The sequence below is a fragment of the Equus asinus genome, chromosome 6 (genome assembly GCF_041296235.1).
Source record: "Equus asinus isolate D_3611 breed Donkey chromosome 6, EquAss-T2T_v2, whole genome shotgun sequence".
Classification (NCBI taxonomy): Eukaryota; Metazoa; Chordata; class Mammalia; order Perissodactyla; family Equidae; genus Equus; species Equus asinus.
Window position 1 is genome coordinate 64414958 of NC_091795.1, and position 12612 is coordinate 64427569.

The 12612-nt window shown below is 35.4% G+C and overlaps 1 protein-coding gene across 2 annotated transcripts in view; it reads left to right on the forward strand.

Annotated features, from left to right (window-relative positions):
* SRBD1 (S1 RNA binding domain 1) overlaps nt 1-12612 on the forward strand; it is a 206317-nt gene that overhangs the window by 32649 nt on the left and 161056 nt on the right. For both annotated transcript variants that reach the window (XM_014833289.3, XM_014833296.3), the window contains exons 8-10: nt 1913-2009; nt 3773-3908; nt 9437-9540. In XM_014833289.3, coding sequence (XP_014688775.2) covers nt 1913-2009; nt 3773-3908; nt 9437-9540 — 337 coding nt within the window. The remainder of the gene's footprint in view (nt 1-1912; nt 2010-3772; nt 3909-9436; nt 9541-12612) is intronic.

Genomic DNA, 12612 nt, shown 5'->3' on the forward strand with positions numbered 1-12612 from the left:
GGAGGTTTGAAGAATCTGTAGCTGGAAAGCTTTTGCTACAAGGCAAAGGATATGATTTTTTTGGTTCTGTGGACTTTATTTTCTCTTGATTTCACTGAGGTGCTACACTTTTGGAAGTCCTATTATCCTTGGCTGTATTAAGCCCTAAAGATCACTTCTCTTTGATGGAAGAAGTGGCTTTTTCAAAACACACGAGACTCTTCCAATTCTTTCTCTCCCTTGTTGAGCTGAGAGGGGGTGTATAATTTGAATGAGCTTCCCGAATGACTTTGATAATTTCTGCCTTCCGCTGAGAACCACTGCTCTAGAGATAGCACAAGGCACCTCCCCAGCAGTGGTGTTTTAAATTTTCCTGAGTATCAGAATCGTCTGGGATGCTCTGTAAAGCAATAAACCCCCACATCTGTATTTCTAACAAGTATCTAGTGTGATTGTATTTTTCAAGTCTTTAGACTATACTTTACAAAACATTGCTCCAGAGCTCTAGCATAATTTTAATTACATAATTTCATTAATTACATATGGTTTACAAATTGTATTCCCCCCAAATATCAGAGGCTTTTCAAAGGCCCTTTGTTATAACAAAATCTGTGATTTCCTCTTTCTGTTCTCCTATTAATGGTTCTCATGGTACGTTACATCTTTACTACTGACTTATCACCCTGGTGTTCTCATTAAACTTGGTATAATGATGCTGTGAGATGCTTTGGGACTCCAGGAATTAGTGCATAGTGAATGGTTCCTTAGATGAAGACTGATGTAGGGAGAGAGCTAACACAAGAGCACACATGTATTGACTGCTTTACTCTGTGCCACAGTTGTTCTAAGTCATTTACATATGCAGTCTTCTACCTCTCAAAGGTGATTTGTTCCTGAAAATTCCCTCACAGGGAAATTCTTTTAAAGTGTAAACAGAATACCTATTAATTTCAATGGCCAAATTTCTTTAAAATAAATAGTTACTTTAGTAGTTAAAATTAGTTATCAGAACACAACCCAACCAGACATTTTCCTTTTATTGATTACTCCATAATAAATCTGTCCTCTTGTTCTCTTTCTTTTGTACCTATTAGTCATTAAACCTGTATTCTCAGAAAAACATACTTATGATAACCACTGCTTACGTAATTCAAGTTTTAGTGCAAGAAAAAAAAAAAGAAGCTTTAATGGAAACAGAACAATAGGATGATAAAGACCAAAGAAAGAAAGTAATGCAAATGATCTCTCTCTGTATAAGTTACTATCTTCAGACCATGATATACAAGACTCAGTGGTGTAAATTAGCAAACCAAAGACACTTGGACAGAACTTAACGCACCGTTGATAGACAACTCAGCTATGAAGATGAACAACCACGTGATGGCTCTTGTTTTGTGCTCATGAAATTTGAGAAATTCAAATGGGTGAATATGTGAATAAATGCCTCATAAGTCAAAATAAGAATGTTCATAAAAAGGAGAATTTTTGTAACTGGAATGAAATGGTTTACTTTGGGAGATGGCTTTATTAATATATATTCCCATGACACGCTTAATCTTTGTAAATACTTCATGAAGTAGGTACTGTTATTATTCAATTTTTATAGGAAACTGAGTCACAGAGAGGTCAAGTAACCAGCCCAGGGTCACATACTTGGTAAGTGGTAGAAAAAGGATTAGACCAGGCCGCTGGCTCCAGAGCTGCGTTTCTCACCACTCGGTTACATGCTTACGTGAAGGTCGTCCTGTATTATTGCTTTGGGAGCCGTATGTTGTCGCAGAGGGAGGCTGGTTACTGCTATGATACTTTTCTGTCTTCAGTTTGTCAATTTAAGGTTTTATTTTGACTGGAATAAATTTATTGTGATTTTTCTAGACTTAAAAGCCCATCTGTAGTTCTTGCTTTTGTTTTCACTCTTCCCCTTCTCCTAAAGGGCTCTCAGCACTCCAGGATATTGAAACAGGAGTGCAGCATATTCTAGCAGACATGATTGCTAAAGACAAAGACACGCTGGACTTCATTCGGAAATTGTGAGTAACTCTTTTATGGAGTTTTTTCTGCTTTGTGGACTCATGCTGTGAAGGGTTGCATGGTTTAGTGCTAACACCAGTATTCATTAAAAACTTTATTTTCAGACTTTTTCAAGTAGCAGAACTCTTTGTTCAAGCAACAGAACCCTAATATATAAAACAGATAAAAGTAAAGTTGCTTTAATTGAATTCTGGGCAGGGAGCCTGGAACTCTGCCTGCTCATCCTCCTTAACGCTGAAGCACCTCGGTGGGGAGCTCTGAGGAACACAATTTAAAAACCATTGCATTACATGATATATGCTAGAGAGAGGTTCATATTCATTTCGAGTGGGTGGCATTGCTTTTTAAACATATTGTGATGTATGTACTTAATTTTATGATATCTTGGGGCTGGCCTCGTGGTTAAGTTTGTGCACTCTGCTTCGGTGGCCCATGGTTCGTGTGTTGGGATCCTGGGTGCAGACCTACACATCGCTCATCAAGCCATGCTGTGGTGGCGTCCCACACAGAAGAACTAGAATGACCTACAACTAGGGTATACAACTGTGCACTGGAGCTTTGGGGAGAAAGATAAATAATGTTTCATTTCTGGTATTTATCACTGATTGGATTAACTTGAGAATGTTTAACATCAGGTATACATAAAGTGCTGACCACAAAATGAATTTTAGCTGATGTAGACAGCAGCTTATCCATGGTATTGCAGTTCCAATTTATAAGATGTTAAAATCCTTTGACCTAGACCTTACTTAGTCGTATGGATTTTATGCCTCATTAAAAAATATGTTAATTTAAAACCCTATTTTTCTGTACTCTGTCCTTCCTTTTCTGCTGTTTATCAGAAGAGACGACAGAGTTTTGCCAGAGGTCTGTTCTTCCTCTCTCTCCACATCTTTAGCTGTGTGAGTGGAGGAGAGGGAAGGTGGAGATGAGCCTGTTGACTACTGTTGCTTGTTAGGTTTTTGTTAACACAAGGGAGAGAACTTTTCCATTTTTTCAGTGGTCCTAGCAGGAGTGACTTGAAGTAGAAGAAATGCCCAGGTTTTTAAGTGTTTTTATAAATAATTATACTGCTGAAATTTGGTTCACTTTTATAAATTGTCATTGGAAGCTGTCATGATACATCCTCTTGTTTCCCTTCTTTTTGGCTTTTAATTGGTTCTGACTGCCTAACTCAGTGGTTAGAAAAGGATAATATCTAGACCAGAGTTATTAATCTGATTCTTGTAGACAGTTTTGGCCTCTTGCATAATGGTATCTGAACTCACTTAGGCATTTTATGGGAGGATTAGCTTGATATATAAATATATCTGTAGGACCTGTGCCAGCATGAATAGGCAGAGTCCTCTTTTGATGGGTCAGTAACTTTGTGTGTGTGTGTGAGATGAAGATTTGCCCTGAGCTAACATCTATTGCCAATCTTCATCTTTGCTTGAGGAAGGTTGTCAGTGAGCTAACATCTGCCAATCTTCCTCTGTTTTATGTGGGATGCTGCCACAGCGTGGCTTGATGAGTAGTGCTAGGTCCACACCTAGAATGCGAACCTGTGAACCCCAGCCTGCCAAAGCAGAGTGTGTGACCTTAACCACTATGCCAGCAGACCGGCCCTTCAATAACATTTTTCTATTTCGGCATCATTAAAAAAATATTTCATTTGGTAATGGCTTAACTTTTTTGCTAGACTTATTTCCATATAACTGTTTCTTTACTAAAGCACATATTAATAACTACTTGTTTTTTGAATATTTCTGTATCTGAACAGGTGCCAAAATAGATATATTTGTATCCAGTCATCTCTGGCAAAAGTCTCCTCAAAAAAAGTAAATGAGAAAGATGTTGATAAGTTTCAGCTGTACCAGAATTTTTCATGCAACATAAGAAACATCCAACATCATCAGGTAAATAAGGAAACTGCTTCTGTATGCTGATAGTAGTAATAATGATAATACTTTCCATTTGCCTACTACTCTGCTTATTAAGGAAGTAAAGACTTTTAAGTCAACTCTTTCCTTTTTTCTTCATATAAATTCTTATAATCACATCCTCCCCATTTCAGAAATGGGGAACTCAAGACCCAGAGAAGTTAGTGACACTGAAAATTCTGAGCCGAGCTGACAATATAACACCTCAGGCATCTTGTCTTTCTGGCCAGTGATCTTTCCCTTGTGATATACTGATTGGAGATGTCTGATTTACAATAAATTGCAAGAGATCTCACTCAGTTGTATAAATCATACTCATTATATCTCAGTCTTTTGATTTCATTTTTCAGTTTACTAAGTTTTTCCTAATTTTAGTCATAGGTTGTATCTACATTGTGAAATGAAGCTTTTAGGTCATATAGAAAAAAAAAAGATGAGTTACACATGGAAAATACAGTAATACTGGCTTTTATCTTTCCTATATAGCTACCTTTACCAGTGCTGTTTATTTCTTTGTATGCCTTTGAGATACTCTCTAGTGTCCTTTCATTTCAGCCTGAAGGACTTCCTGTCACATTTCATGTAGGGCAGGTCTACAGATACTTTAGTTTTTTGTTTATCTGGAAAGTCTTAATTTCTCTCTTTATTTTTACAATTTCCTTTTATGTGTGGTAAAATACCTATAACATAAACTCTACCATCTTAACCATTTTTAAGTTTACAGTTCAGTAATGTTAACTATATTCACATTATTGTGCAGCTGATCTCCAGAACTTTTTCATCTTGCAAAACTGAAACTGTATATCCATTAAACATCTCCTTCATTTTTGAAGGATAGCTTTTTCCGGATATAGAATTCTTGATTGACAGTTTTCTCCTTTAGCACTTTGAATATGTCATCCTACTATCTTCTAGTCTCCATGGTTTTTGATGAGGAATCAACTCTTAATCTTACTGAGCCCTTGCACATGATGAGTTACTTCTTTCTTTTTGTTTAAGATTTTCTGTCTTTGGCTTTTGACAATTTGATTATAATATGTCTTACTGTGGATCTCTTTGAGTTTATCCTTCTTGGAGTTTGTTGTGTTTCTTGGATGTGTAGATTAATGTTTTTCCTCAAAATTGGGAACCTTTTGGCCATTACTTCTTCATTTGTTCTTTCTGCCCCTTTCTCTTCTTTCTTGGGTCTCCCATTATATGTATGTTGGTATGCTTGATTGTGTTCCACAGGTCTCTTTGTCTCTGTTCATTTCTTTTCTTTCGTCTCAGACTGTATAATCTCAAAAACTGAGCCCCTTCAGGTTTGCTGATTCTTTCTTCTGCTTGCTCAGATTTGATACTGAACCCCTCTAAGGAATTTTTCATTTCAGTTATTGTACTTTTCAGCTCTAGAATTTCTATTTAGTCCCCTTTTATAATTTTGAACTCTTTATTTATATTCTATATTTATTGAAACAACATTCTCCTGATTTCCTTTAGGTCTCTGTCCTGATTTCCCTTAACTCTGAGCATATTTAAGATAGTTGATTTAAAATCTGTTTAGTAAGGCCAATGTCTGAGCTTCCTCATGGACATTTTCTACTAATTTCTTGTTTTCCTGTAGATGAGTCATACTCTTTTGTTTGTTTGCATGCCTTGTAATTTCTTGTTATAAAATGGACATTTTGAATATTATAATTTGGAAACACTGAAAATCAGATTCTCTCCCTCCCCAGCATTTGTTGTTGCTGCTGTTGTGGGTTTTGTTGTTTGTTTGTTTAGGGACTTCTAAACTATCTTTGTGAAGACTGTATTCTTTGTCGTATGTGGTCACTAGAGGCTCTGTTTCATTAGCTTAGTGGACAGCTAGTTACTTGACAGATTTCCTTAAATGCCTGAAGCTAAAACAAAAAACAAACTCTCCTAGTTCTTGCAGACTGGCTCTGTGTTGTGCCACTCCTTCAACACTTAGTGAGACTGTTTACAACTCTGCTTTAGCCTTCACTTTCTCTTTGTACAGAACCCCAAGGTCAGTCAGAGGTGAAAGCTTAATGTCCTCTCAGGGCTTTTCAGAGCAAGTGTCTAGTCCTGAGCATGTATGTGGCCTCCTAGACTCCCTAATATGGGCAGGAACTTAAAAAGGTCCTTTCCCCTCAAATGTCTCATTTCCCAGCCTCTTCTTTCCCGGGTGTTTTTGGTCTGTCTTTTGATTTCCCTGACTGTAATTCTTATCCCTGACTGTTGTTATCCCTTAAGACTGTTAACCCTTAAGACTGTGGCTAATCCATTTGCCTTTAAATACTTTTAACAAATACTACTCAGGAAATTGCCTCTGTCCTGGGAAAGCTCTGAGGCAGGCAAAACAAAGGCAAGCTCTTGAGCCAATGCCTCAGGGAGCCACCAGAGAGATCAAAACACACAATCACTATTTTTTGAGAATAAAGTCCACATTGCTCCCTCTGGTACTAGCAGTCTGCACCATGAGTGTAGACTGCTATCTTCATGGCCACTGCTGAGCTGGAGAGTGGGGGATAGTAAGAGGGTAAGTTAAAAGTTCTCTTTTACCAAAATTCTGCAGCTTCTTTCTTCTTTAACTGTTGCTCTGGTTGTTGTAATTCTTGGATTTGGATTCCAGAGTTCTGAAAAAGTTGATTGTGAGTTTTTGTCAGTTTATCTGTTACTTTTGTAGAGTGATGGAGTTTTGGTGTTTCTCACTCCACCATTTTGGTGATGTCACACCTAACAGCATCTTTAAAGTGTAGGTATGTATTCCCCTTGTTCTATTCCAAAACCAGAATGTTGCTTTAACATAATAAATATCCTTTATCTTATTTAATGCTTTTTAGCTTGAATTCTACTTTGGTATCAGGATTACAGGATAATCCTTTCAGGTATAAAAATTATAATTTTGTTGAAGTTCAATCTTTTTTTTTGTTGATTATGCTTGTGGTGTTATATCTAAGACCTCACCTAACTTAGGAAGATTTTCTTTTATATTTTCTTCTAAGAGTTTTATAGTTTTAGTTCTTATGTTAAAGTCTGTGACCAGTTTTGAGCTAATTTTTGTGTATGATGTGAGGAAGGGGTCCAACTTCATTCTTTTGCATGTGGCTATCCAGTTGTGGCAGCATCACTTGTTGAAAAGACTGTATTTTCTCCATTGAATTGTCTTGGCACCCTCGTAGAGAATCAATTGACCATAGAGGTATGGATTTATTTCTGGACTCTCAATTCTTTTCCATGGATCTATATGTCTATCCTTATGCCAGTAGCACACTGTCTTGATTACTGTAGTTTTGTAGCAAGTTTTGAAATGGGGAAGTGGGAGTTCTCCAAGTTTGTTGTTCTTTTTCAGAATTGATTTGGCTATTCTTGGTCCCTTGAATTTCCATATGAATCTTAGAATTAGTTTGTCAGTTTCTGCAGAGAAACTAGCTGAGATTTGATAGGGATTGAGTTGAATCTGTAGATCAATTTGGGGAGTATTGCCATGTTAGCAATATAAAGGCTTCTGATCCATGAACATGAGATGTCTTTCCATCTATTTAGCTCTTCTTTAGTTTCTTTTAAGGTTTTGTGCTTTTCAGAGTATAAATTTTGCAGTTCTTTTATTAAATTTATTCCTAACTATTTTATTCCTTTTGGTGTTATGGTAAGTGGAATTTTTAAAAAATTTCATTTTCAGAGTGTTTATTGCTAATTTGTAGAAATTGATTATCCTGTAACCTTGCTGAACTCTATTAGTTCTAATAGGTTTATAGTGGAGTCCTTAGGATTTTCTGTATACAGGATCATATTATCTGCAAATAGACTTTTACTTCTTTCTTTTCAATCTAACTATCTTTTATTATTTTTTACTTTCCTAATTTCCCTGACTAGAACCTCCAGTACAATGTTGAATAAAAGTGGCAAGAGGAGACACCCTTGTAATCTTAGAGGGAAAGCATCTAGTCTTTCATCATTAAATATGTTGTTATCTGTGGGGTTTTTTTGTGTGCCCTTTATCACGTTGAGGAAGTTGCCTTCTATTCCTAGTTTGTTGAGTGGTTTTATCATGAACAACTGCTGGAATTTTGTCAAATATTCTTTCTGCATCTATTGAGATGATTGTGTAATTTTTGTTTCTTACTCTATTGGTATAATGTATTATGTTAATTGATTTTTGGATGTTAGACCAACCTTGCATTCCTGAAATAAATCCCTTTTGATCCTGGTGTATAATCCTTTTTATATGTGTCTGGATTTGGTTTACTCATATTTTATTGAGGATCTTTATGTCTGTATTCATAAGAGATAATGGTCTGTATTTTTTCTTGTGATGTTTTTGTCTGGTTTTGCTATCAGTGAATAGAAAAAGTTGGGAAATGTTTTCTGCTATTGTATTTTTTGGAAGAGTTTGTGAACAATTGGTGTTAATTCTTTAAATGTTTGGTAGAATTCAGTGGTGAAGCCATCTGGGCCTGGGAATTTCTTTGTGGGAAATTGTTAAATTACTATTTCAATCTCTTTATGTGTTATAGATCATTTTGGATTTTTTATTTCTATTTGATTCTGTTTTGGCAATTTGTGTCTTTATAGGGATTAGTCTATTTTATTTAAGTGATCTAATTTGACATACAGTTGTTCATAGTATTCTCTTATGATCCTTTTTATTTCGGTAGCATCCACAGTAATGGCTCCTCTTTCATTCTAGATTTTGGTAATTGGAATGTTTCTTCTTTTTTCCTTTGTTGGTCTAGTGAAAGGGTTGTCAGTTTTGTTGATATTTTCAAAGAGCCAACTTTTGTTTTTGTTGGTATTTTCTACTGTTTTTCTATTCTCTGTTTTGTTAATTGTCCCTCTTTTCTTTATTATTTCTTTCTTTCTGCTTGCTGTAGGTCTGTTTGCTCTTCCTTAAGGAATGTTTTCAATGTGTTTTAACACAGTTGCTCTTTTACTCTATTAAGAGCATGAACAGGTTGATCTAAACTTAAATTCCTCCTTTGCTACTTGCTAACTTTGTGATTTGGGACACGTTTGTCTTAGAAAAATTATTATATAAAATGAAGACAATAATACATCACTGGTGGCTTTGAAGATTAAATGAGATAATGTATGTAAAGTGCTTAGATGGGCCTGACAATTAGTAAGTGCTCAATGAATGGCAACAAGAAGTAGTTATTAAATATTCTGCTTAGAAATCTCCATGTTTGTATTTATCTTAGCAGTATCTTTTCACAAATATAAAAAGTATATCTTTCTAACTCAAGATGATCAAATATTTTCAATTATTATAATCTGAAATGAGACTTTAGATCATCAGAGTCTCTTCCTGTGAATATCATAGGCTTTGTACCTGTATTTTATTTTTAAAAAACTTGAAAAAAGTATAAAGAAATTATTATTTTTTAATACATTCTTGATAAATAAATGAATAAAAAATTGATATAGCTGTGGGCTGGATAACCACCCAGTTTGTTTCACAAATCTTGACTGGTTAAATTAGTCTTTTGTATATGGTCTTTGTCATATATGTTTGCACGCAGATTCTGGCAATTAACCGTGGAGAAAATTTGAAGATACTGACGGTCAAGGTCAACATTTCTGATGGAGTGAAGAACGAATTCTGTAGATGGTGCATCCAGAATAGGTCTGTTTACAAATTTTTGCAGAATTTCTTTTTGTTTGTTTCTAAAATACCATACTGAGATCTACACTCACTGGTGTAGAAAGATGTCCATTATGTAAAACAAAAACAATGACAGGCAGTGGATATAGTGTTGTTTTTACATTAAAAAAAAATAAGTATATATGTTGTGTATGTTTAAATAGAAAATATCTGGGAGGGTACATAAGAATTATTAATGGTGATTATCTCTGGGGAGAGGGACTCTTACTTTAATACTTTTCTGTACCATTTGAATCTTTTATAAAGAGCATGTTTTCTCATGAAAAAAATAAATTAACAAAAACATACTGTATAGCATATCTGAAATGTTTTGTTCACTAAGGATAATTGAAACAAAAATTTAATTTATCAGATATTAGAATATAAATCGCTAAACATACTGTATGTAGTTTACCTAAGATATTTTGTCCATTAATGATGGTTGAAACAAACATTAAATTTATCGGATATTTCAGAGAAATTTGTAAATTCATGTAACTTTTTTTTTTTTTAAGATTGGCACCTGAGCTAACATCTGCTGTGAATCTTCTTTTTTTTTCTTCTTCTCAAAGCCCCCCAGTACATAGTTGTATATTCTAGTTGTGGGTGCCTCTGGTTGTGCTATGTGAGACGCCGCCTCAGCATGGCCTGATGGGTGGTGCCATGTCCGCGCCCATGATCTGAACTGGTGCAACGCTGGGCCGCCCAAGTTGCCACGTGGCCAGCCCCTAAACTCATGTAACTTTCTCTTATCCTTTTCCATTTTAAAGGAACCTTTTAAAATAACACCACATGTTTGTATAACACTTTTAACTTTAAGTTTTGACTTTTCAGAGTGTATTTGATCCTCACAACAACCTATTTGGTTAGTAGAGCAGATTTGTAGCTTCCATTTAACCAATGAGAAAACTGATACAAAGAGGTTATGTGGCTTGTCTAGCAGTTAGGAGATGTAGGTTTTGGGTATGTTCATCAATAGCTAGTTCTGTGTGACCTTGGGTTGGAGAGATTGCTACTTGAAGAGTTGGATGAATGGTTTTTTGAGAAGAACAAGTGTTGTGTACTTTGGGAATTAGCTCTGTCACCCATCATAGTTCTTGCATCAGTTCATTGGAAGCCAGTTTTCCAAAAGCCAGTTCCATGAAGGATCAGCTTGCTGGATGACCAAATAATACTAACCAAGGACTCATCAAGTAAATCAGCCATCTAAATGTCAATCAGTAGGTAAATTGTTTAAGCCAGTTATGTTATAATCATACAATGGAATTTTGTGTAACCATTTTGAAAAAGTTGAGATAGAGCTAAAGTTGAAATATAATCATGTCTTACTAGGTTAAAAAGACAGTTTATAATTAGTATTTATAGTATGATCTCACTAATGGCGAAAAAATATGTCTGTGTCTGTGTAGGAAAATGTCTGAAAAGATATAAATGATTCGCCTTAGCTCTGGTGTGAGATTTTCGTTTTCTGTTCTATACTCTTCTATATAGTTGTCATTTTTTTTGTTTTGGTGAGGAAGATTAGCCCTGAGCTAACATCTGTGCCAGCCTTCCACTGTTTTGTATGTGGGATGCCTCCACAGCATGGCTGATGAGTGGAGTAGGTCCACATCTGGATCCAAACTTCCGAACCCCGACCACTGAAGCAGAATGTGTGGAACTTTAGCCACTTGACCATGAGACTGCCCCAGTTGTCATTTTTTAATGAATGCTTATTTCCTTTGTAAGTAAATAAATTCCATTAAATAAAAAGGAAACAACCAAAAGAAATCCTAGATTTAAAAAATTGTATTAAGAAATCAGATAATTTTAATTAAGATATGATGGAACTCTAAAAATTTTTTATAGAAAGAGCAAAATCCTAAGAAGTTTGAATTCCAGTTGTATTACTTCCTAACCTTGTGACTATGAGCATGTTACTTAATTTTTCCCTCAATTTTATTCTTAAAATGGTGAATAATACCTTTCTCATGGATTTGAGAGAATTAAGTGATATTCCAGGTGATTGTGTAGCCTTTGATGATACCACCTATTACAAAGTGGTAGGATTGTTGTGCTAATTTCCTTTTTAGAATGTTTTTTATACGTAAGTCACAGTAAATTGGGGACAACTTCTAGCTTATTTTCCTATGAATATTCATAATACTCAGTATCAGAGTCTGTCCTCAATAGTTAAGGAAGTATTAGTTATGCTTTTAATCTATTGTCTTTGTACTAAGTACATGTCAAGAAATGGTTTTCCTTGGAGTTATTTAATTATTTTTCCTTGGCTCATCTATAGTTTATTTTGTTCTGTTCTACTCCAAGTGAATATATATTATTTAACCAATACTATAATATTTTGCCTCACTATAGTATTGTGATATAATTTTTAGTCATGTTCTAGAAGTTTCTCTTTATATAGAGAATTGAAGAAAACTTCTATGAGAACTAAAGAACTGAAGCAAGAGCTAGCTAAAATACTTATCTAGGAAGTCAAGAACGATTCTCCAGGAATTTTTTTCTTTAAACACATTTGAATGAATTGAGATGCTTATTCAAATTTTTTCTCCTTCTTTTTTCGACTGTCTTTGTCCCTACTTCTGCTACCTTCCACCTCTCCTATGTATTCATGCGTTGAGGTTATGTGCTAGATGTTGGGGATCCACCTGTAAACTAGACAAATATACTATCTGCCCTTGGTGACAATGTACTTTAATGAAGAAGGTCCTGAGCAAATGATTAAGAGTATGCTGAGGTCACAAAGGAGAAGTGTAGCCTATTGTAAGAGTTTGTAACAGGGAGCACTCATAGAGTCTGGGCTAGGTGCATATGTAGGTCAGAGACAGAAGGAGAGGGAGGAGAAGCAACAAGAAATGAAGATTGAGGTGTAGGCAAGGGCCAGATCATACCCAGCTTTTGAGGCATGCTAAGGATTTTGTTCTTTATCTTAAGGGTGATGGAAAGCCAATAAAGAGTTTAAACAGAGTGTTGTGATTGGTTTGCATTTTAAGAAGATCACTTTGGCTGCAGTATAGAGAATTATTTGGAGGGAACCAAGAATAGATGTGGGGA